Source organism: Penicillium antarcticum (genome assembly GCF_028974205.1).
Source record: "Penicillium antarcticum strain IBT 31339 chromosome Unknown utg000008l_segment0_segment0, whole genome shotgun sequence".
NCBI classification, from domain to species: Eukaryota; Fungi; Ascomycota; class Eurotiomycetes; order Eurotiales; family Aspergillaceae; genus Penicillium; species Penicillium antarcticum.
This window is the reverse complement of record NW_026695306.1, coordinates 1,056,675-1,078,225: the sequence shown is the minus strand read 5'-3', so window position 1 is coordinate 1,078,225 and position 21,551 is coordinate 1,056,675. Positions and strand designations below refer to the sequence as shown.

The window sequence follows — 21,551 nt, the reverse complement described above, 5'->3', positions numbered from 1 at the left end:
GTGGATGTTTTGTTTGGAGTGTGCTGGCGATGTTCTTGGCAGACAGGGTGTTTTCATTGAGCCGGTGGAGGTTTGTGCTCAAAAAAAATGCAGTAGACCGATGCTCTAGCCCCAGAAGATATGGATAAGCCTATAGAAGGGACTACATATGCACGGCCGCTTGATACCGGCTAATTGCATGAGAAGGCAAATAGTCATGCGACCTCGAGTCCAGCCGGTTCACGGCAATTGCGGCCTAGTTGGTGTGGTTCAGCTCTGCTAATATACATATGTTTTGCTTTTGATATAGGGGGTGAGAGGTGTCTTGTACTAGTGTCGGAAACACAATCCATGGAAAAGCCGAGAAAGGATAGCAAGATACACCTTACCTCTCCAAGGAAGTAGAATTAAAGTGGAATGATCCAGACATACCGAGATAAAGAAGATAACCTGAAAAGCTATCTCACTCCAGTATAGAGTTATATTAAAGGAGGTGGATTGCCTCCACGAGTGTGCCACAATCTTCGCGCATAACACCTCTCACCTGAATCTTCTAATTGGTCAAATGCGAGCTGTAATTTTATGACAAAAGCAGGCTTGCGATATCATTTCAGGGTTTGATTGGTTCGGGATCGAGGTATGGTCAGACAAACCCCCCTGGTGTTGCTTGGTGTTGCATATTGGAAGTGACATATGGGAAGCGTTGCCTGTATAATGGATCTATAGGCCTCAAAAAAGTAGAATGAGTGGGTTTATATTCAGGGATGTCCACCTGTTATAGATCGCGAGTAACTATAATGTCAATGCCAAGACTCTCCACGGTGGAGAAAAAAGGACCTAGGCAGACCCCGAGACACACGCTGTGGCCCCTTTAGTGGCTTGGTCTGTTTAATTACTTGTTTTTAGCAGACACTAGGGAGCGCATTCCAAGATTGTGTACGACGGTCAAACTTCCAAAATTAGAGTCGGCCCAGACCTCAAACGAAACGTGACGAGAGACATTTCCTTGCCGGGTCTCCCATGTTTTCACCTCTCTCGTGTCCTATCCCTTTCCTTTTCTTTTTCTTTGTCTTGCATCCCCGGTATTTTTTGTCCCCGACCTTGCCTGGATGGATAGCCGGTGACCAAATCCTTTATCATGGCGTACAACGCCGTCGCTCAGATCGACCACGAGGTGGCTTCGAACTCATCCGCTTCTGCATCACGCAGCCCCTCGCCCGCCCACGGTCATGCATTTGAGCAGCTCCCGCTTGACACTAATCACATTGGGGGAGGAAGCCATCTAGAAACCGCCAAAACGACCGACAACTCCAACTTTGGCCCTTTGGGTTCCATGATCCGCTCTATGACTTCTGCCAGCTACGATGTGGTGGAGGACGATGACTATGACGCCGATCCCTCCCCGGAGCGTTCCAACAGCCTCCGCCGCATTCCTCTGCTTAATACAGCTGTCGCGCAGCATTCCTCTCCCGAACCACCGCTCCACAGTGCATGCAGCGACATTTCCGTGCCTCTCAGTCACCCTACCCCGGATCTTCAGTCGATACAAGGTGCCTACATTGGAAATGTAGAGCGATTGGAGCAAAGTGCGGAGCGGCTGAGCTCGAGCTCAGCAGGTATCGGCAGCGAGATCCGCCGCATGGATCTGGCGCAGAAGAAGCGCTCATGCAGTTCCGCGTCGAATTCCATAAAACTCCGGAATGGTGCATTCTCTCCGACGGGCACTATCTCCTCCGCTCATGGGTCGAATGTGTCCCCTGCGCGTCAGCGCTCCGTATCGGGGTCTCACCTGGCACGGCTCTCCGAGCCCGATGATGGCGAACTCGCACACGAGGTAGATGAATATCCCTCGCTACCTATCCTGCCTCCTACGCAACCCCTTTTCTACCCTCAGAGCGACTACCAGTACGACCAATATGCTCCGCAACAAGTCCCCGCAGCGATGGAGCGACGCGCTTCGGTCGCATCCAACGATACCTACCAACAGGCCCGCACATTGTTCACCGATTTTGATGGTGTCCATTTCGCGCCTTTGGATAGGGCTGAGTCTATGCGCCAGGTCCCCTTGAACCATCCGCCTTTGGCTAGGAATCCCGACTCATACAAACAGTCACAAGCGGGAGAGAACATGGTGTATTATCCAGCCCCTGTCCCGCGCATGCTGAATCTCCCACCTAAATTGTCGCGCAAAACAAACACAGCACACGACAAACGCCGCGCGGAGGTTGCAGCCGCCATCGTCGCTCAGGATCGAAAGTCGACTGCAGTCGTACCCGGTGCTGACAATAACAAACCCACCGACGAACAAACCGAAAAACACAAATCCAGAGTGCCGGCTCACCTCCGTGCGAGTGTGTTTTTCGACCAGCCCAGCACATCCCTGCAAGTAGAGGTCAAGCAACAGTCCGCTGTAGCGACGCTGGAGAGCATTCTTGACGCTTCTGCGAATGCACCCGTGTCCGCTTTTACTGATCACCCCTTCGCTGGTAATCTCGGCTCGAACGTCTACGCAAAGTCCAAGCGTAAGTCTCTTTTCAAGGACTTGACGGGACAGAAAGCAAACCGCCTCTCACGGAACACCATGGGGCAGCCTCTTAGCACCAACAATACGGATGAGCATGGTGATTCAACGACCACGGGCCACGGTTCGCAGGCTGGGCATGATTCCGATAGAGTCCATAATGAACACGACGATTCGCGGTCAGAGGTGACTGACTCTGGAAGCGGCGAGCAATCCACAGAGGGCGAAGGCGAAGAAGAGGAAGACGACAGTGAAGAGGAGCTGGATTATGTCGGCCCACCAAATACACTTATCGCCGAACTCGAGTTGCGAAAGCATGAGCTGGCACACCGACGCCGCACAGCGGTTCCTATGCCTTATCAAGGAATGCAGACCACCTTGCTTGAAATGGACGAAATGGCCCAAAAGCAGAGTGACAAACGACGACAGCGCCCTGTAGCATTGGCTTGGGAAGGCCGCGACGAGGATGAAGATGTCCCCTTGGCTATGCTCTATCCTGAAAGGCCCAATCCAAACGACGAGGATCGACCTCTTGGTTTAATGGAGAAACGGCAACAGGAGGAAAATGAACCTCTGAGCTCACGCCGAGCTAGACTACGGGGTGAACCCATTCCGCAACCAGAGCGGCGCCCTGCTACGGTGTATGGAGCCGAGAAAGTGTACACCCCTGAACCACCTGAGTCTGTCCCTGAGAATGGTGATGAGGTCGAGACTGAAACTCTGGCCGAACGTCTGCAACGACTGAAGGGACACAACCGCTCGGAGAGCAAGTTCGCCAGTGATCTCATGGCTGAAATCGATACCCGGGCTGGCATTGCTCCCAAAGAAACCCCAGCTGACCCCGAGACCAATGAGGAAGAGACTCTTGCGCAGCGACGGGCTCGTCTCCAAAAAGAGGCCAGTGCCCAACCTGCACCGGCGAAGAACCCACGCGTACGCCGGAGCATGGCTGCCCTTACGCAGGGTCGCCCAGCCCAACTCAACCGCTATTCGTCCCATGATGCTCTCAATCAGCGACCGGGCATGTCCCAGTACGGCAATCGAATGTCAATGCAGCAATTCCCAAGCACGGGGTACGGTATGCCCCAAGCCTACCCTATGGCTCAGCAATATGGCTATCCCATGTCCCAGACCGGCTTTCCAGTCCAGCATACCATGAGTATGAATGGGATGGGATATGCCATGCCTCAAGGATGTGGACCAAACATGAACATGGCTGGACAGCCAATTGACCCGGCACAGGTCTCCGTGATTGACCGTTGGAGGCAAAGCATTCGCTGAAATGCGGCATGAAACCCTTCCATTTCTGCCTATTTGCATAGCATATTGAGCGTTTTTGATTTTGAAGGATATCCATGTAGAATATTTTGTACGATTAATCGAAGCATGTTAATTAAGTGATTCCCAATGTAGGGTAACGCGATATTGAAGATGGGCCTAGACGCGCAGGACACGAGGCAGCGTTCCATAGCGTAACCTAAAATTACTTATTTTTATCCTCAATTCTTTGGTCATTTTTTAAGTATCATTCCATCAAAGTTAGCTTATTCGCCCTGAAGCTCAAAGTGGGTTCCTGCACGCCCCACGGTCCCGTCGGTATGTGAGAAGCAACTCTCTTTGTCGACACACCCCTCAGCGCAAGAACTGCAATGGACCATCACGCCCCCTCATAATCCTCACGGTTTAACCTGGCGTGGGTGGACTACACCATGCCGCCGTCTACAGTCTTCTCATACTGGCGCCGCGACCACAGGCGTTCACTCATATCACCCGCCTTGCCAGCAGGCTCACCGTCTTCCAAAGGGACAGGGCCAAATAATGGAAGCCCGATCAGCAGTCCTCCCCAGCTCCCGCAAATTCCAGATACCCCGACCCTCACCACGCCCTTCGGTCACCCCTCGCAGGATGCCCCTCCCCTGATCGAATCGCCGCTGGACATCGATACATCCAAGCTAAACATCACCTCATCAGCCGCGCCGCTCTCTTCCTCCCTCACACTTGCCGTTCCCTCGCCGTCATACGATAGCCAGAACCGCCCTCATTCGAGCCCCGGGGAATGGGAAGACGAAACTTTCACATCGCAGGCGAATGATTCCCAAGTCTCTGTTTCGGGTCTGCGCTCTGATCAAGGGGATGGGGAGTCGAATTTCAAATCAAACTCGCCTTTCCGTCGGTCTTTTGGAAAGCAGAAACGTTCGCCTACTGCTGGTCCGGGGTCTGGCCATTTTCGTTTCAGGGCGTCGCCTGACAACTCGCCTGCAGATAAACAAAACATGCCGCAGAAGGAATTTAAGTTGGAGAGCGCGGCTGTTCGCCGTGTTGGGGATCGGGATGTGTCTGCGGAAAATGCCAGTACGCATCACAAGTCTGGCAAGGCGATGCTTCATCTTTTGAATCCTATGTCTCTTCTTGCGCGTCGGCGCTCGTCGCAGATCGTTAGTTCCAAGACTGAGGAACCGAAGCTCAATAATCGGCACGTGCCTGCCATGCCGGATGACTATGATCCTCGAATTCGTGGGAATATAGTTCATGATTTCTCTGCTCCAAGACCTCGCAAGAATGTCTCTGCGCAGCAGGATGGGCAGGAACCGCCTCCTTCTCAGATTCCGGGTCAACCTAAAGGTGGTCGCTGGAATGATCAGACGAAACGGCACAGTGATCATTCACCTGTTTTTAAGGAGCATTTTGAGGATCAGAATGTGTTACAGGTTGAGAATAAGGGATATCTTCAGTCTTCGCTATTGACGAACCAATCTCAGCCTGGATATGAAAAGTCATTACCGGCTTTTGCGAGGAACTTGCCATCTCATTTGCCTGAAGAAGTCAATGAACCTGAGGAACAGCAGCCTGAACCAGAGTCCCCGGCTCCTCTTCGAAATCCACCAAAAGCACTTTCTCCCAAGGAATACCAATATCAAGGAACAGCCGACGAAGACACGATTCCCCATGTACCATTCAACCCGTCTGGTCTACCAAGACATCTCAAGAGCAATGCTTCCCGGTTCAGCTTTGACATGAGCGGAGTAGAATCCTCCGTGCAAGAAAAGCTGCTGGAAGAAAAGCATAAAGCAAAAGAAGCTGCTCGCAAGGTTGAAGATGGTTACTTTGATGACTTCGATGATGACTTTGATAATGACATGATGGACGACATGGATGGTCTGGAAGAGAAGATCCCGGGTGTCAATGTCGATGCTGACGATGACGATTTCGATGACCTTTCTCTTTCCCGCAATATCAACGGAGAGCTCAAGTCTTGGGCTATTCCTGGGTTGTCGCCTGTCGTGGCTAGCCCCATTACTCCTGCGCCGCCTGGTGTTACGGGTAACTCTGGTTATATTTCTGGCCAGTATGAGGTTCCGCCGGTTGATGCTCAGTATACTCAAGATCAGACCCAGGAGCAACCGCTTCCTGTGGCTAGCAGTGATGCTCCGCTTGCGAATCCTCAGGTTCCGGCAGCCAATACTCAACAGCCGCTGGGGCTCGATGAGGATGATCTTTACTTTGACGACGGTGAATTTGGAGATCTCAATAACGACGACCAAGATGGGGGATTTGATGAATCTATATTTGATGATGAGACCAGTCACCTATACGAGAGGAAGCCTGTGGCACCTCTTGCGGCTAATTCTCAAATTCCCACCGCCAGCAATCCACTACCGCCAATCCTCGACGAGGATGATATGTATTTCGACGATGGCGAATTTGGAGATCTTAATATCAACGACCAAGATGGAGGTTTCGATGAATCAATATTCGATGATGAAACCAGTCATCTATACGAGCGAAAGCCTAAGGCACCGCCACCAGCGGAGACCACGGTGTCAGGGGATGACTCTTCCCCGGTCAAAGAAAGCACTGGCACAGACACCGGAGATCCCGGCCTCAGGCACATGCCCAGTGTAGCAAGTGATTATCGCAAAGGCTCGATCAAGCGTGGTCCTCTTGGAGAGCCAATACCCAATCTGGGTCCTGCTCGAGCCCATGGTGGTGTACTGACCGAACTAAACTTGGATATTCTGCATAATGCCTTGGCTTTCGCGGCCAACGAAGCCGCACAGAACAGTCGTCTTGACCGAACAATCAGCATGAGTGAAAGATCCCAGGGTCAAGACAGTATAGCCCACACGGCACAAACAGTAGACTCACAACCGGGTCTGGTCTCTGACGACAGCCGTCTCAGCCAGGGAGCCGACCCCATGGCATTTGAGGACGTCTTCGACGACGATACAAATTACGACGATATGGACGACACATATTTCGACGACGCAATCGTCGCAGCAGCCAACGCAGAAGCCCTAGAAAACGACGACGAGGGCTTCTATGGCCAGGAATTTGGCTTCTATGCACAAGCAGATAGCACTTGCAACACAGAGCTGACGAACGGAGGATACTTCGGCCCACGACGCGTCGAAGGCGTCACCCGCAGCCATAGCAGCCGCGGCAAATTCCAAGAACCGAGTCTCACACCTATCACTGAACGAAGTGAATGGAGTACCCGCAACTCCATGATCTCGCTTAAGGCACACGGAGCAACATCAAACCCATCTCTCGCGAGTCCAGGCTTGGCACAGCTCGTCGATATGGGAAATATCGACGACGAGCTCTCTCTGAGCGCGCTTATGAAACTAAGACGCGGCGCTTGGGGGGGAAGCAATGGTAGTCTGCGAAGCAGTGCTGGCAGTCCACCACCGCAGCATCCGATTTCGTCTTCGAACCGGGCCAGTTTCACTGGTGCCTCCGAAGCTAGTCCGATCCCGTTCAGTCCTGATGAGGGTCCTCCCAGTGCTGTTGGCTATTTCCATGACGATGGTCAGGTCCGTACTGCTTCACCGCTGGCTCTGTCCGATGGACCTGCCGATCTCCCCGTCAGCGAGTTCACCGGACGAGCAGCGTTCGCCGATGACGCGGACGAGTCTCGTATCAGCGGTGCTTTGTGATGTCTCCTACGGCATTTTCCTGCTTGGATATACGTTTACTTGTACTTCTCTTCTTGCATATGTTTCCATGCACGGCCATGTACTCTTACGATTTCACGAATCTTCAGCGACTGTCCGCCTTTTCTCTGCGCCGTCTTGTGTGATTTTATTTACACGTTTTTTTACTTTGTGGCATATTGCAGCGGTAGATGTTAATAATAATCGAGACAATACTGAATAGTATAAGTGAGGAGATCTGGCTTCGCCTCCTACTAGTATGCAGCATACATACACTGACGTCAGTCTACCGCACTTGTTGTCGTCTTGCATATCCATTCCTCCATATAGTCATGTTCCTTCAGGATTTGCCGAGTGTCTAGCAACTGTCCGCATGTTTCATCCTCTGTCATTCCGGGTGTTTTTATTTCTAATTACTCGAACGTTCTGATATCTGACAGCGCTAGATGTCAATAACAGCTAAGACATGGATACCTAGGCCACCCTCACCATATTTCTTTTGCAGAGTGGGGTCCAGGCTGCCCAATTCCATGAGGACGATGAGGACGCTGTTGAGTGAATATCAAATCGATCCGACTAGTCAGCGACTCCTCAACCGCGTTACCTGCAAGATACTTGCAGTATACGATAGTAGACCCGCCCCACCTGGAGTTATGTTTCCGGTAAATAGGCGTTGATGGCTCGATTCAGAAGTGCGTCCAGTTCGCGAGATCTGTTCGAGATCTCATTGTGGACGACAATCTAGCAACCTTCATTGCCCAAGTCGCCAAGCTTTCAACTTGCAATGCCAAGATACGAATGGCACTCACTATCAGCCATATGGTATCATCTGCAGGTTGAAACGCCAAGCTATTGTAAGCTGGTGGCTTGCTGGAGCCCGATCTATTGCATGGTTCTAACACTAACAGGCAACATGATAGATCAATATACTGTAAAAAAGAAGCGGTGTGCCTGATCTCAGGCACTGCGATCCCAACTATACTTGAATCTGCAAGATTTTGCAGGAGCATTACATTATTCATGTACGATCTTTATAGTTCCCAGCTTCGCAGGTCCACTGGTCACATCCACAAGAGAACTCACCACCTTTGTGCAACAAGTCTATTTCTCGTGGCGGGCCAACGATTTAAAACAATGATGGGAATTCTGTTATCCATGCATTGGCCACAGCTGCAAGATATGAGAGCGCGATGGCTGTGCGGTAGTACAGCACATACCCGAAATAATTCCCAGTAGCTTGCATGCACATTGGAGGCTGTAGATGATTGTAGTTTAGACAGGATGTATTATTCATAATTGATGATATATATCTTTGGTTACTTCTCGCAACAATTCGTTCTAATCCAACGTTCAGACAATCTTTTTCTCGTTTACTACAAGTCTAGCTGCAAACCCAAGACAATGGCAACCTTGACTGCGGATGCCAATGGCACAAATGAGCATGTCTCAAACGTAAATGGCTCTAAAATTCCCAATGATACTACCATTGATCGCACCATTTGCAAGGAAGCTCTTTCAATTGGCAGTTGTTTGCCAAAGTCCCCTTCCCCAGAGCCCATCGCCATCTGTGGTATGTCAGTTCGTCTCCCGGGTGGACTGCATTCACCACAGCAATTTTGGGACTTCTTGGTTGCCAAGGGTGATGCTCTTGGGCCAATTCCAAAATCCAGATACAATGCTTCTGCATATTATTCCGAGGAGCCGAAACCCGGCTCTATCCAGATCATGAATGGATACTTTCTTGATGAGAGCATCGATCTTGCTACCATGGATACGTCTTTCTTCACCATGGGTGCATCTGAAGTAGAGAAAGCGGACCCATATCACCGACAAATGCTAGAAGTCGCCAGAGAATGCATGGAGGACGCTGGCGAAATCTGGAAAGGACGGCGCATTGGCTGTTTCATGGGCAGCTTTGGCCAAGACTGGTCCGAAATTCAGGCCAAAGAAGATCAACAGCATGGCATGCATCGCCTCACTGGGACTGGAGACTTTATGCTGGCCAACCGGGTCTCTTATGAGATGGACCTGTCCGGGCCAAGGTAAGATAAACTACCCACCTCTCGATACCATGCCAGTTAATGACTCGGGGTAAACAGCGTGGTTATACGTACTGCCTGTTCGGCATCGCTCGTTGCATTGCATGAAGCATGTCTAGCAATCTCTAGAGGGGACTGCGAGGGAGCCATTGTCGGCGGAGCCAACTTGATCCTGACACCAACTATGACCATTGCCATGTCGGAGGAAGGCGTCCTTTCACCAGACGGCTCCTGCAAGACCTTTTCTGCTGATGCTAATGGATACGCTCGAGGCGAGGCTGTCTCCGCTATCTTTATCAGGCCCTTGGCTGATGCCATCCGCCATGGCAACCCAGTCCGCGCCGTGATCCGGGCAACAGCATCCAACAGCGATGGGAAGGGCACTGCTTCCGGTATCCAAGTACCTAATGGCGCTATCCATGAGGCACTGATCAGACATGCCTATGATATAGCTGGAATTACGGACTACTCTGAGACTGCGCTGGTCGAGTGCCATGGCACAGGCACTCAAGTGGGAGATCCTATTGAAGCTACAGCAGTCGGTCGTGTTTTCGGTCCCTCTGGCGGCGTTCATATTGGATCTGTCAAACCAAATCTCGGTCACGCTGAAGGAGCCTCGGGTCTCACGTCGCTGATCAAGTCAGTACTGGCGTTGGAAAATCGTATCATTCCTCCGAACATCAAGTTTACCAAGCCCAACCCGAAAATAGGATGGGATACTTATGGACTTTCTGTTCCAACGGAGCCAACGCCTTGGCCTGCGGCAAAGCGTGAGCGAATTAGCGTGAACGGCTTTGGTATTGGAGGCACCAACGCCCACGTTATTCTCGAGTCCGCTAAAAGTTTCGGCCTCTCTCCTGTTCTCAAGCGGCCTATTGCGGAACCACAATTGCTTGTTTATTCTGCCAACACAGCCCAGTCGCTGAAAAACATGAAGACCGCCTACGAAACGTACATCCAGAAAAACCCTGAAAGAGTTAGTGACCTTGCATTCACGCTGAGTAATAAGAGGGAGCACTTGCCTCACCGGGCATACTCCGTTGTTAACACCTTCGGTGCTGCCACGACCTCGACGTCGTCAAATGCTGGGAAACCGCCAAACATCGTCATGGTTTTCACGGGCCAGGGCGCTCAATGGCCAGAAATGGGACGTTTTATGATCGAAAGTTCCACTTATCCGGTCTTCAATCAGAGTATCGAGTACCTCGATGAATACCTGCGGACGCTTGCCCTTGCACCGAAATGGACTATTAAAGGAGAGCTTCAGAAGAAGAGCGAAGCCAGTCGACTCAACTCGGCTGAGTTTTCTCAACCACTTTGCACGGCGATTCAAATCGCTCTGGTTGATTCCTTCACCTCTGTTGGGATCCAGCCCACCGCTGTTGTGGGCCACTCCAGTGGCGAAGTAGCTGCTGCGTATGCAGCTAAAGCAATCACAGCCCAGGAAGCCATTACAATTGCCTTCTACCGTGGTCAGATTACCAAGCTGCAGACAAGACCTGGAGCAATGGCAGCTATCGGGATGGGGACCGCCGAGATTAAGCAATATCTCCAGCTCGGTGTGCGTGTTGCATGCGAAAACTCGCCCCAGAGCGTTACCCTCGCCGGTGACACCGATGTTATTGAAAGTATTGTTGCCAATATCCAGGAGACTCGTCCTGATGTCCTGACAAGGAAGTTGCAAGTTGACAAGGCATACCACTCTCACCACATGAGTGAAATAAGCGATGAATATCATGCCCTCATTGAACATGGAGTATCAGCCAATGATCCCAAGAAGTTGTTTTTCAGCACCGTCGAAGGCAAGCTGCTCACTCCAACCTCAAGCCTCGGTCCTAAATACTGGAAGCAAAATTTGGAGTCGCCGGTACTATTCCACTCCGCGATCTCATCTATTCTCAACCACGAGATTGCGGCGAATATGGTATTCCTCGAGGTTGGCCCTCACTCCGCCCTTGCTGGCCCTTTGCGGCAAATCCAGGCACAGCACTCCACTACTTGTCCATATACATCTGCATTGCGTCGCAAACAGAATGATGTGGAGTCATTCCTAGCAGCTATTGGAGATCTTCATGTTCTAAATGCTGACATCAACTTCAAAAGAGTGATCGAAAATGGTTCAATCCTGCCAGACCTGCCTAGATACCCATGGGATCACTCGAGGAAGTTCTGGTATGAGTCCAGGTTAAGTAAAGAGTGGCGGCACCGCGAACACACGCATCATGAGCTTCTGGGTCTTCGAGTACTAGAAAGTCCTGAACATGAAGTCCTGTTCCGCAATGTCCTTCATTTGAACAATGTCTCGTGGATCTGTGATCACAAAGTTGGCGACGATATTGTTTTTCCCTTTGCCGGCTATGCAGGAATGGCCGGTGAAGCCGTTCGACAGATCACCGGGGTGAATGAGTCATTCAAATTGCGGAATGTTCTCGTTAGTACTGCCCTTGTCATTAACAGCGGTCAGTCAGTCGAGATTGTGACCGCACTTCGTCGCAATCGCTTGACGGACTCTCTTGATAGTGAGTGGTGGGACTTTTCTATTTCGTCTCATAATGGGACAAGTTGGAAGAAGCACTGCTCCGGCGAGGCCAGATCACATATTGGAGACTTTGGACTTGCAGAAGAGAGAGCTTCTCTTGTGCGCAAGGTCAATACCCGCCGTTGCTACAAGGCCATGGCGAAGTCTGGGCTCAATTTTGGACCCTCGTTCAAACTTCTTGAAGATGTTCGGTCAGACACTATTACACAGAATGCAACATCGGAAGTTCTTGCAAAAGAAGCCGACAGCAAGGACTACCATCTACACCCAACGGTAATTGACGCTTCACTGCAAATGATCACCGTTGCTGCTTCCAAGGGCTATTGTGATCCCATAACAAAAATGGTACTTCCAACCAAAATTGGAGAGATATGTATATCACGCTGCTTTGGGAATGTTCAGGTCCGCACTGCAGCACATTACACTCCAAACGGCTCCATCATTGGTAGCGGGCAGAGCGTTGCCGCCAATGGAAAGATTGTCATGAGCATTTCTGGAACAAGACTCTCCGCCTTAGATGACCAGAGCTCTGATGAAGGAAGCGACGGTTTTGCTCGCACTGAATGGGGCCCCCATATCGATTTTCTGGACGCGAATACTCTTATCAAGCCATCAATTGATCTCAGTGACTCAATGCCAATGCTCACACAGCTAACAAAAATGTGTATGGTGTATACGAAGAGAATCATTACTGGATTGGACACACCAATTCACCACATGCACAAGTACCGCTCTTGGATCGACCGCCAGCTCCAGTCTGTCGATCTCCAGGACCTCGAGGCCCTTGAGAATCATGCCATTGAGCAGCGAGTGCAAAACAGTGTCGAAGTACTGTCGCAAACCGAGCTCGCGGAAGCTGCCGTAGCCGTTCACAAGGTCTTTCGCAATGTCAACAAAATCTTCATCGGCGACGTGGAGGCGCTGGATATCCTTGTTTCAGATGATACACTGTCAAATCTCTATGTCGCCATGGACCACTCGGATCAGTCGCAATTCTTGAGGCGTCTGGCTCACAGCAAGCCAAATCTTCGAGTCCTTGAGATTGGCGCTGGAACAGGGGGTACTACTACCAAGATTCTGAGAGAATTGATGCCTGGCGACAAGGCCTTATACTCAAAATACACCTATACCGACATTTCATCTGGCTTCTTCGTTGCTGCTAGAGAGCGCTTCGGTGCGTATCCAAACATCGACTACGCGACTTTCGATGTGACTAAGGATCCCATTGAACAGGGCTTCGATGGGAATAAGTATGATCTTGTCGTGGCCGCCAATATCATTCATGCTACAAAATCTCTGAATGAGAGCTTAAGCAATGTCAAGAAACTGCTCGCCCACAATGGCCGCCTCCTACTCACAGAGCTCTGCACGGCTAGCAAATGGAGCAACTACATCTGGGGCACTCTACCTGGCTGGTGGTACGGCGAAGCCGATGACCGAGAGGACGAGCCATATATTAGTCCCGACCGGTGGGCGAAAGAGCTGGAGGCTGCTGGATTTCGCGCCCCTGATGCCATAGTTCTTGATTCGCCGGAACCATATCAGATGAGTGGTGTGCTTGTGGCCAGACCCGCGGTCGAGCAACCTCCTAGAAAAATTGTTACTCTTCTTACCTATTCTGGGTCAAAGTGTGCGGGCCCTATACTTCAACGCCTGGAGAGCAGGGGCTATACAGTTCACTGTTGTGGGCTACAAGACATGCACATTCCTATCGAGCAAAATGTCATTGCCTTGCTTGAGGACGAAGGCCCCTTTTTTGAAGACATGAATGATGAGCGCTTTGGCTCTTTCCAGGCATTGATAGAGGGCTTGAAGAACTGTGGCATCTTTTGGATAACCGGTCTTTCACAAATCCAGTGCCAGGACCCACGATTTGGTCAAATAAATGGCATTGCCAGAACCATTCGCTCCGAGATGCTAATTGATTTTGCTACCTGCGAGGTTGACAATGTCAGCTCGTCTCTCGATAAGATTATTGATGTTTTTGAGTGTTTCCAACTTCGTCAAGAGGACGAGATGCTAAAGCCCGAGTTTGAATACGCCATTGTTGACAACACTGTTCATGTTGGACGGATTTACCCCTTCTCAGTTCAAGGCCAGCTCCTAACATCGGGCTCAAGCGACGGCGTTCATCTTCGTACCAGAAGACCTGGTCACCTCAGCGCCTTACACTGGGCGTATCAGGAGATTGGAGCGCCAAGCGACGACGAAGTGGAGGTTGAGATATATGCAACCGGCTTGAATTTCAAGGTGGGCCAAAATGACATAGAAGAATGGCATTGAAATGCTAATCTAATTTGTAGGATGTCCTATGTGCCATGGGAATAATTGAGACCACAGAGAGCAACTTTGGGCTTGAAGGTGCCGGTATTGTTCGCCGCACTGGTTCCCATAACAGCGATCTCAAGGTCGGTGACCGTGTGATGGTCTTGAGTCCCAATGGCTGTGGAACGAGACTGATCGTCTCTGAAAAAAACTGTGAAAAGATTCCAAAATGCCTAAGCTTTGAGGACGCGGCTACCATGCCAACCGTGTTTACCACATCGATTTACTCGGTCTTTGAAATTGGAAACTTGAAGAAAGGACAGGTTCGTTTTCTCTAATTCTTCCGAATTTGGAGTTGAATGTTTACTTCTTATTTAGTCCATTCTTATCCACAGTGCCTGTGGCGGTGTTGGAATTGCGACCATTCAACTTGCCCAGATGGTTGGTGCCGACGTCTATGCAACTGTCGGTAGCGAGGAGAAGGTCCATTATCTCATGAATACATATGGTCTTCCTCGAAACAGGATATTCGACTCTCGCAGCACATCATTTGTCGAAGGTATCATGCGTGAGACTAGCGGCGCAGGTGTCGACCTGGCATTGAACTCATTATCTGGAGAGCTATTACACGCTACTTGGAAGTGTATTGCAGAGTTTGGCAAACTGGTTGAGATTGGTAAGCGGGATTTGATGGGTTCTGGAAAGCTTGACATGAGCCCCTTCCTAGAAAACCGTAGCTATTGCTGCGTTGATTTGGCTCATATTGGTGTGAAAAGACTGCACATTACAAAACAGTAAGTGTCACTCATTGCCTATGGATCACCTAATGACTGACGTATCATGAAGACTGCTCAAGAAAACTGTCGACTTACTCAAATGTGGACACATACATCCCATTCGACCCATAAACGTCTTTGGTGCAGATTCCATGCTCAATGCTTTCCGTTACATGCAGCAAGGTGTTCATTTAGGCAAGATTGTTATGTCTATACGCAATGCTGCAGGCCAGGTCCTTGCTGAAAATGTTCAGCCGCGAAACAAACCCGCTCAACTGGACAGCTTAGGTGTATATCTGCTTGTCGGTGGCCTCGGGGGCTTGGGTCGCGCTATTTCCACGTGGATGGTGAACCGTGGAGCTCGTCACCTCATCTTTCTTTCCCGAAGTGCGGGTGCAAGCGAAACACATCAGGAGTTTGCACAAGAACTTGCCAGTATGAGATGTAGGGCCGATTTTGTTAAGGGTAGCGTGTCAAACATTGACGATGTGAACAAAGCCGTTGCACAGGCTCAAGGTCGGCTCAAAGGCATCTTGCAGATGTCCATGGTGCTTTCTGACCAGGCTTTCACTCGCATGACAATGAATGAGTGGAATACGGCTGTTAACCCCAAGGTCAAGGGAACATGGAACCTTCACAATGCTTCCGTGTCCGTTAACGCGGACCTTGACTTTTTTGTTCTTTTTAGCTCCATTTCTGGTATCTTCGGGCAGCCTGGTCAAACGAATTATGCTGGTGCCAACACTTTCATGGATGCGTTCGCCCAGTACCGCTTGAACCAGGGACTACCGGCCTGTGCCATCGGGATCGGTGCCGTGGAGGAAGTCGGCTATGCAGCTGAGCAGAATCTGAAGAATCTTGTTACTGTTAGTGAAACAGTTTCGCCCCGGGAGCTTCTTCAAGCGATAGAGTTAGCCGTGACTTCGACGTCGGGCAGGTCGCAATCTACTGCTTTGAGCAGCTTTTGTGTTGGTATCCACGCACCCAATGTATCCCTGAGCAATCCCAAGAACCGATCTATTTACAGGAAAGATGTCCGAATGGCAGTTTTCCACAATACAGGAGGGAGTGCTCCCGCATCAGACTCTTCCTCCAGCAATTACCTGAAGTCCTTCATGTCCGCGGCCAAGGTGGATGCCTCTCTTCTGCATGAGCCAAAATCTATTCATCTTCTAGCTGTTGAGATCGGGAAAAAGGTGTTTAGTCTGCTGTTGAAACCAGAAGAAGACCTGCACACGTCATGTTCGCTGTCTGATCTGGGAATGGATTCTTTGGTGGCAATTGAGGTGAGACAGTGGTGGAGAGCAACTTTCGAATTTGATATCAGTGTGCTCGAAATGATGAGCCTGAATACCCTTGATGCCTTAGGAAAGCACGCTGCAAAGGGACTGCTCACTTTGTGCCATGGTGGTCAAGAACTTCATTAGGTGGAGTGTGGTATGAATTCGTTCTTACATATTCTGTTTAGTTCAATGATGAACTTCAATCAATCGACAATTCATAGTTCGACGATATATTACATCATAGGGAGCATCGGAAGCTCCTTCTACAAATAGCCACACCCCTTAGTATAATACCTGGGCCGGTAACACTTTATTCCCAATAATTAGTTACTAAGAAGCATCTACGAGGGGTAGAGACTTTGTTCTGACTTCCTTTATGCTGCCCGTGGAGCTTCTTCGCATTCAATAGGATATCATATAACCTATAGTAAGCTAATGAATGGCTCGCCCACGGCGCACACTTCGGCTGAAGGACTACATATATATTGATGGTCTGACAGCCAATAGGCATTTAGCTATTGAGCTCTACTTACCCCTAGTACTCAGTCTTATAATTTCTATGGCACATGGGAGATAATGGCGTTATTTGACCTTCTCAGTCTATTAAGCTCTTGATTTCGGAGTATAGGGACAGTAATTCAAGCCTATATGTAATGGAAATCGCTAGTAGTGCAATTGGGCCGAAAACACCCGCTAACCGGGAGTCCTTAGCCGGCAACTGTGGCGCAGGCGTGTCTCATCGGCTGGCTCGGGCTGACTAAGGCACACCAGCCTCAGGCCGGCCGTGAGAACCGTCATTCTCGGCAGCTGTCTTCCTTTGCGTGGCTTTCTGCTTCTTTCGCATCTTCATTCTCCTCTCCACTTCTTTCCCAATTAGAGAGTTTTTGCTCTCTGATGAGTTCAGCTTGCTTACAGGTGCTACGGCAATACTAGTCGACACCTGTTGTGTTAATTTGTACGTGTACTCTCTTCTCGTTCATCCTTTCCTCCGTATCCCGGTTTCCTCGGCAGAGACCAAACACCCTGGCAGTTATATCGGCTGACACTATTGCCTATAGCGCGTCTCACTTAGGCGTCTAATTTGACTTACAGGGTCTTAACCTCCGATCTTCCATCTACTTTCCTCTTCTCGATTTTCCGGACTTCATTGGATCCCTCGATCCAAGAAAAATCCCGCAATGTTTAGAAACACTGCTTTGAAGGCCACCCACAGCGGTATGCTGCGTGGTGCGACCTCCCCAGCATGCCGGCGCTCTTTCCACCTCGCCTCGAGCGCCCGTAGCTCATCAAAAAGCTCCGGCTTCAGCATGAGCGCCCGTCGCCCTCTCGCTGTTGTCGACCGTGCTTTCAACGGTGCCAGATACTATGCCGCCCCCGCGGAAAGTACGACCCAGGGAGTGGTAAGCAAAAATAACCGTGAGAATCGCGAGCGATTCGATATTGGTCCCCGATTCCAGAAATTCGAGAAATGGGACATTCGACTAACGAGACGGCGCAACTTTGCCCTTACGCGGATAGGACCCCAACGATTCCTTCCTCTCTGGAAACACCGCTAATTATGTCGATGAGATGTACCTGGCATGGAAGAACGACCCTTCCAGTGTCCACATCTCGTGGCAGACCTACTTCAAGAACATGGAGGATGGTAACATGCCTATCTCCCAGGCGTTCACTCCTCCTCCCACCCTCGTCCCAACTCCCACCGGAGGTGTCCCTCAAGATATGCCCGGTGAGGGTCTCGCCGCTGGCGCTGACGTGACGAACCACTTGAAGGTTCAGTTGTTGGTGCGCGCTTACCAGGCCCGTGGCCACCACAAGGCTAAGATCGACCCTCTCGGTATCCGCGGAGAGGCCGAGGCCTTTGGCTACGACAAGCCCAAGGAGCTCGAGCTTGACCACTACGGTTTCACTGAGCGTGATCTGGACCAGGAGTTTGCTCTTGGACCCGGTATTCTGCCCCGTTTCGCTGTTGACGGCCGCAAGAAGATGACTCTGCGCGAGATCATTGACGCCTGTGAGAAGATCTACTGCGGTTCTTACGGTGTTGAGTACATTCACATCCCTGACCGTAAGCCCTGCGAGTGGATCCGTGACCGCTTCGAGATCCCCCAGCCTTACAACTACTCCGTTGACGACAAGCGCCGCATCCTTGACCGTCTGATCTGGAGTTCCAGCTTCGAGTCTTTCCTCGCCACAAAGTTCCCCAACGACAAGCGTTTCGGTCTTGAGGGTTGTGAGACCCTGGTCCCCGGTATGAAGGCCCTGATCGACCGCAGTGTCGATTACGGCATTAAGGACATCGTCATCGGTATGCCTCACCGTGGTCGTCTCAACGTCCTGTCCAACGTTGTCCGCAAGCCCAACGAATCTATTTTCAGTGAGTTCGCTGGTTCCACCGAGCCTTCCGATGAGGGTTCCGGTGATGTCAAGTACCACTTGGGTATGAACTTCGAGCGTCCCACTCCCTCCGGTAAGCGGGTGCAGCTGTCTCTGGTTGCCAATCCCTCCCATCTGGAGGCTGAGGACCCCGTCGTTCTCGGTAAGACCCGTGCTATCCAGCACTACAACAACGACGAGACCAATTACGACTCCGCCATGGGTGTCCTGCTCCACGGTGACGCTGCCTTTGCCGGCCAGGGTGTCGTCTACGAGACCATGGGATTCCACTCTCTTCCCGCTTACTCCACCGGTGGTACCATCCATCTTGTTGTGAACAACCAGATTGGTTTCACCACTGATCCTCGTTATTCTCGTTCCACCCCCTACTGTTCCGACATCGCCAAGTCCATCGACGCTCCTGTCTTCCACGTGAACGCCGACGATGTCGAGGCTGTCAACTACGTCTGCCAGGTCGCCGCTGATTGGCGTGCCGAGTTCAAGCGCGATGTTGTTATCGACATGGTCTGCTACCGTAAGCAGGGTCACAATGAGACTGACCAGCCCTCGTTCACTCAGCCTTTGATGTACAAGCGCATTGCCGAGCAGAAGGCTCAGCTTGACAAGTACGTTGAGAAGCTCATTGCTGAGGGTTCTTTCACCAAGGAAGACATCGACGAGCACAAGAAGTGGGTCTGGGGCATGCTCGGAGACAGCTTCGACCGCAGCAAGGACTACCAGCCCACCAGCAAGGAGTGGCTGACTTCCGCCTGGAACAACTTCAAGACCCCCAAGGAGTTGGCCACCGAGGTCCTGCCTCACCTGCCTACCGCTGTTGGCGAGAAGTCTCTTGCCCACATCGCTGACAAGGTCAGCGGCAGTGGTGTTCCTGAGGGCTTCACCCTTCACCGCAACCTCAAGCGTATTTTGAACAACCGCAAGAAGACCGTCGATGAGGGTAAGAACATCGACTGGGCTACAGCTGAGGCTCTTGCCTTCGGTTCCCTCGTCGACGAGGGCTATCACGTCCGTGTTTCCGGCCAGGATGTTGAGCGTGGTACTTTCTCTCAGCGTCACGCCGTCTTGCACGACCAGGATGCCGAGCGCACCTATACTCCCCTGCAAAACATTAGCGACAAGCAGGGTAGCTTCGTCATCTCCAACTCGTCTCTCAGCGAGTTTGGCGTGTAAGTTTTGAAATTATTCCTTCATAACGGGAACGATGCTGACCTTTAATGTAGTCTCGGTTTCGAGTACGGTTACTCTCTGACCTCCCCCAACGCTCTTGTGATGTGGGAGGCTCAATTCGGTGACTTTGCCAACAACGCTCAGTGTATCATTGATCAGTTCATCGCCTCCGGTGAGACCAAGTGGCTGCAGCGCTCTGGCCTGGTTGTCTCCATGCCTCACGGTTACGATGGCCAGGGTCCTGAGCACTCTTCCGGTCGTATGGAGCGTTGGTTGCAGCTTTGCAACGAGGAGCCCCGTGTCTTCCCTTCGGCTGATAAGCTCGACCGCCAGCACCAGGACTGCAACATGCAGATTGTCAACATGACCACTCCTGCCAACTTGTTCCACATCCTCCGTCGCCAGATCCACCGTCAGTTCCGTAAGCCTCTGGTCATCTTCTTCTCCAAGGCTCTGCTGCGTCACCCCATTGCCCGCTCCGATATTGAGGCCCTGAGCGGTGACTCTCACTTCCAGTGGATCATCCCCGAAGAGGGTCACGGTACCACCGTTGACGAGCCCGAGAAGATCGAGCGTGTCGTTCTCTGCTCTGGTCAGGTCTACGCTGCCCTTCTCAAGCACCGCGAGGCCAACGGTATCCGCAACACTGCCATCACCCGTGTTGAGCAGCTGCATCCCTTCCCTTGGGCTCAGCTCAAGGAGAACCTTGACAGCTACCCCAACGCCAAGGATATCGTCTGGTGTCAGGAGGAGCCCCTCAACGCCGGTGCCTGGTCTTACGCCCAGCCCCGTATCGAGAGCTTGCTCAACGCCACCGAGCACCACAACCGCCGCCACGTTCTGTACGCTGGTCGTACCGGTTCCGCTTCCGTCGCCACTGGTCTGAAGGCCGTCCACTTGAAGGAGGAGGAGGAGTTCTTGGAGGATGCTTTCTCCATCCACCAGGACCACCTGAAGGGCGAGTAGACGCCTGTCCTTCTTAGCGGTCTCATTTAAACTCTATAAAGTTGAAAGTGCTCGCACATTGTCATCTGTATTGAGTTTGGTTTCCTATCTCATCGGTTCTTATAGGAGCTAGCGTCTGTTTACTTTGTACCATCCTTTCTTTTCATTATTGTATCGATTTTCTTCGTTTTCTCGTGGTGTATACGCCGTGTCTTGGGTTTTCTGTATTGGGTCATTCTTGCTTTCTCGCAGGTGACTCCCGTCTATACCTAGAATCTAAGTTATGTAAAATAAAGGCACTAGTTCATTTACGCGGAGCCCTGCTCGTTTTTCGTACTGCCTGATCATTCATCTCTTTTAAAGTCCCCTGCCTGTAGTATACCGGTCTTACCTACTACTAAGGTATTGTACATTATGCCAAGAGAGAGACTAAACGGCTGTGCCCAGAAGTGCCCAAGGGCTGTACTGACATAGAGGACTTGGTTATCGCTATCGCCTAGTGGTAAATAGTGGGACCTTCGCTCAGTGATCATATTAATGCTAGCATAATACCCATATAATTTAGTTCCCGTGGTTCACAGGATCCTTTCCTTGGTGATCGTGGAAGTAAAGTTAGGTTTTGGCATACTTCTATCGGAAACTTTTGATATTGATAATACGCTGTGATATTGCACGGTGCTCCGTCCTTACACAAGCAAATTTGTCA

The 21,551-nt window shown here is 51.0% G+C and overlaps 4 protein-coding genes across 4 annotated transcripts; all 4 read left to right on the top strand.

The window, feature by feature from the left end:
- Positions 1-1,117: 1,117 nt before the first annotated feature.
- N7508_007940 (uncharacterized protein) lies at positions 1,118-3,781 on the top strand (the record flags this gene model as incomplete). Its single annotated transcript, XM_058466004.1, has 1 exon — positions 1,118-3,781. The coding sequence occupies one exon, from the start codon at positions 1,118-1,120 to the stop codon at positions 3,779-3,781; it is 2,664 nt and encodes an 887-aa protein (XP_058317332.1).
- Positions 3,782-4,209: 428 nt separating this feature from the next.
- On the top strand, positions 4,210-7,437 carry N7508_007939 (uncharacterized protein; the record flags this gene model as incomplete). The annotated part of the gene is made up of 1 exon (XM_058466003.1): positions 4,210-7,437. One exon carries the CDS (start codon positions 4,210-4,212, stop codon positions 7,435-7,437), a length of 3,228 nt encoding a protein of 1,075 aa, XP_058317331.1.
- Positions 7,438-8,835: 1,398 nt separating this feature from the next.
- On the top strand, positions 8,836-16,480 carry N7508_007938 (reducing polyketide synthase sphB; the record flags this gene model as incomplete). Its single annotated transcript, XM_058466002.1, has 5 exons — positions 8,836-9,476; positions 9,534-14,262; positions 14,316-14,600; positions 14,656-14,746; positions 15,201-16,480. The coding sequence occupies 5 exons, from the start codon at positions 8,836-8,838 to the stop codon at positions 16,478-16,480; spliced, it is 7,026 nt and encodes a 2,341-aa protein (XP_058317330.1).
- A 1,005-nt stretch (positions 16,481-17,485) lies between these two features.
- Positions 17,486-20,866, top strand: kgd1 (alpha-ketoglutarate dehydrogenase KGD1; the record flags this gene model as incomplete). The annotated part of the gene is made up of 3 exons (XM_058466001.1): positions 17,486-17,736; positions 17,855-19,899; positions 19,954-20,866. Exons 1-3 carry the CDS (start codon positions 17,515-17,517, stop codon positions 20,864-20,866), a joined length of 3,180 nt encoding a protein of 1,059 aa, XP_058317329.1. The 5' UTR covers positions 17,486-17,514.
- Between the last annotated feature and the right edge of the window lie 685 nt (positions 20,867-21,551).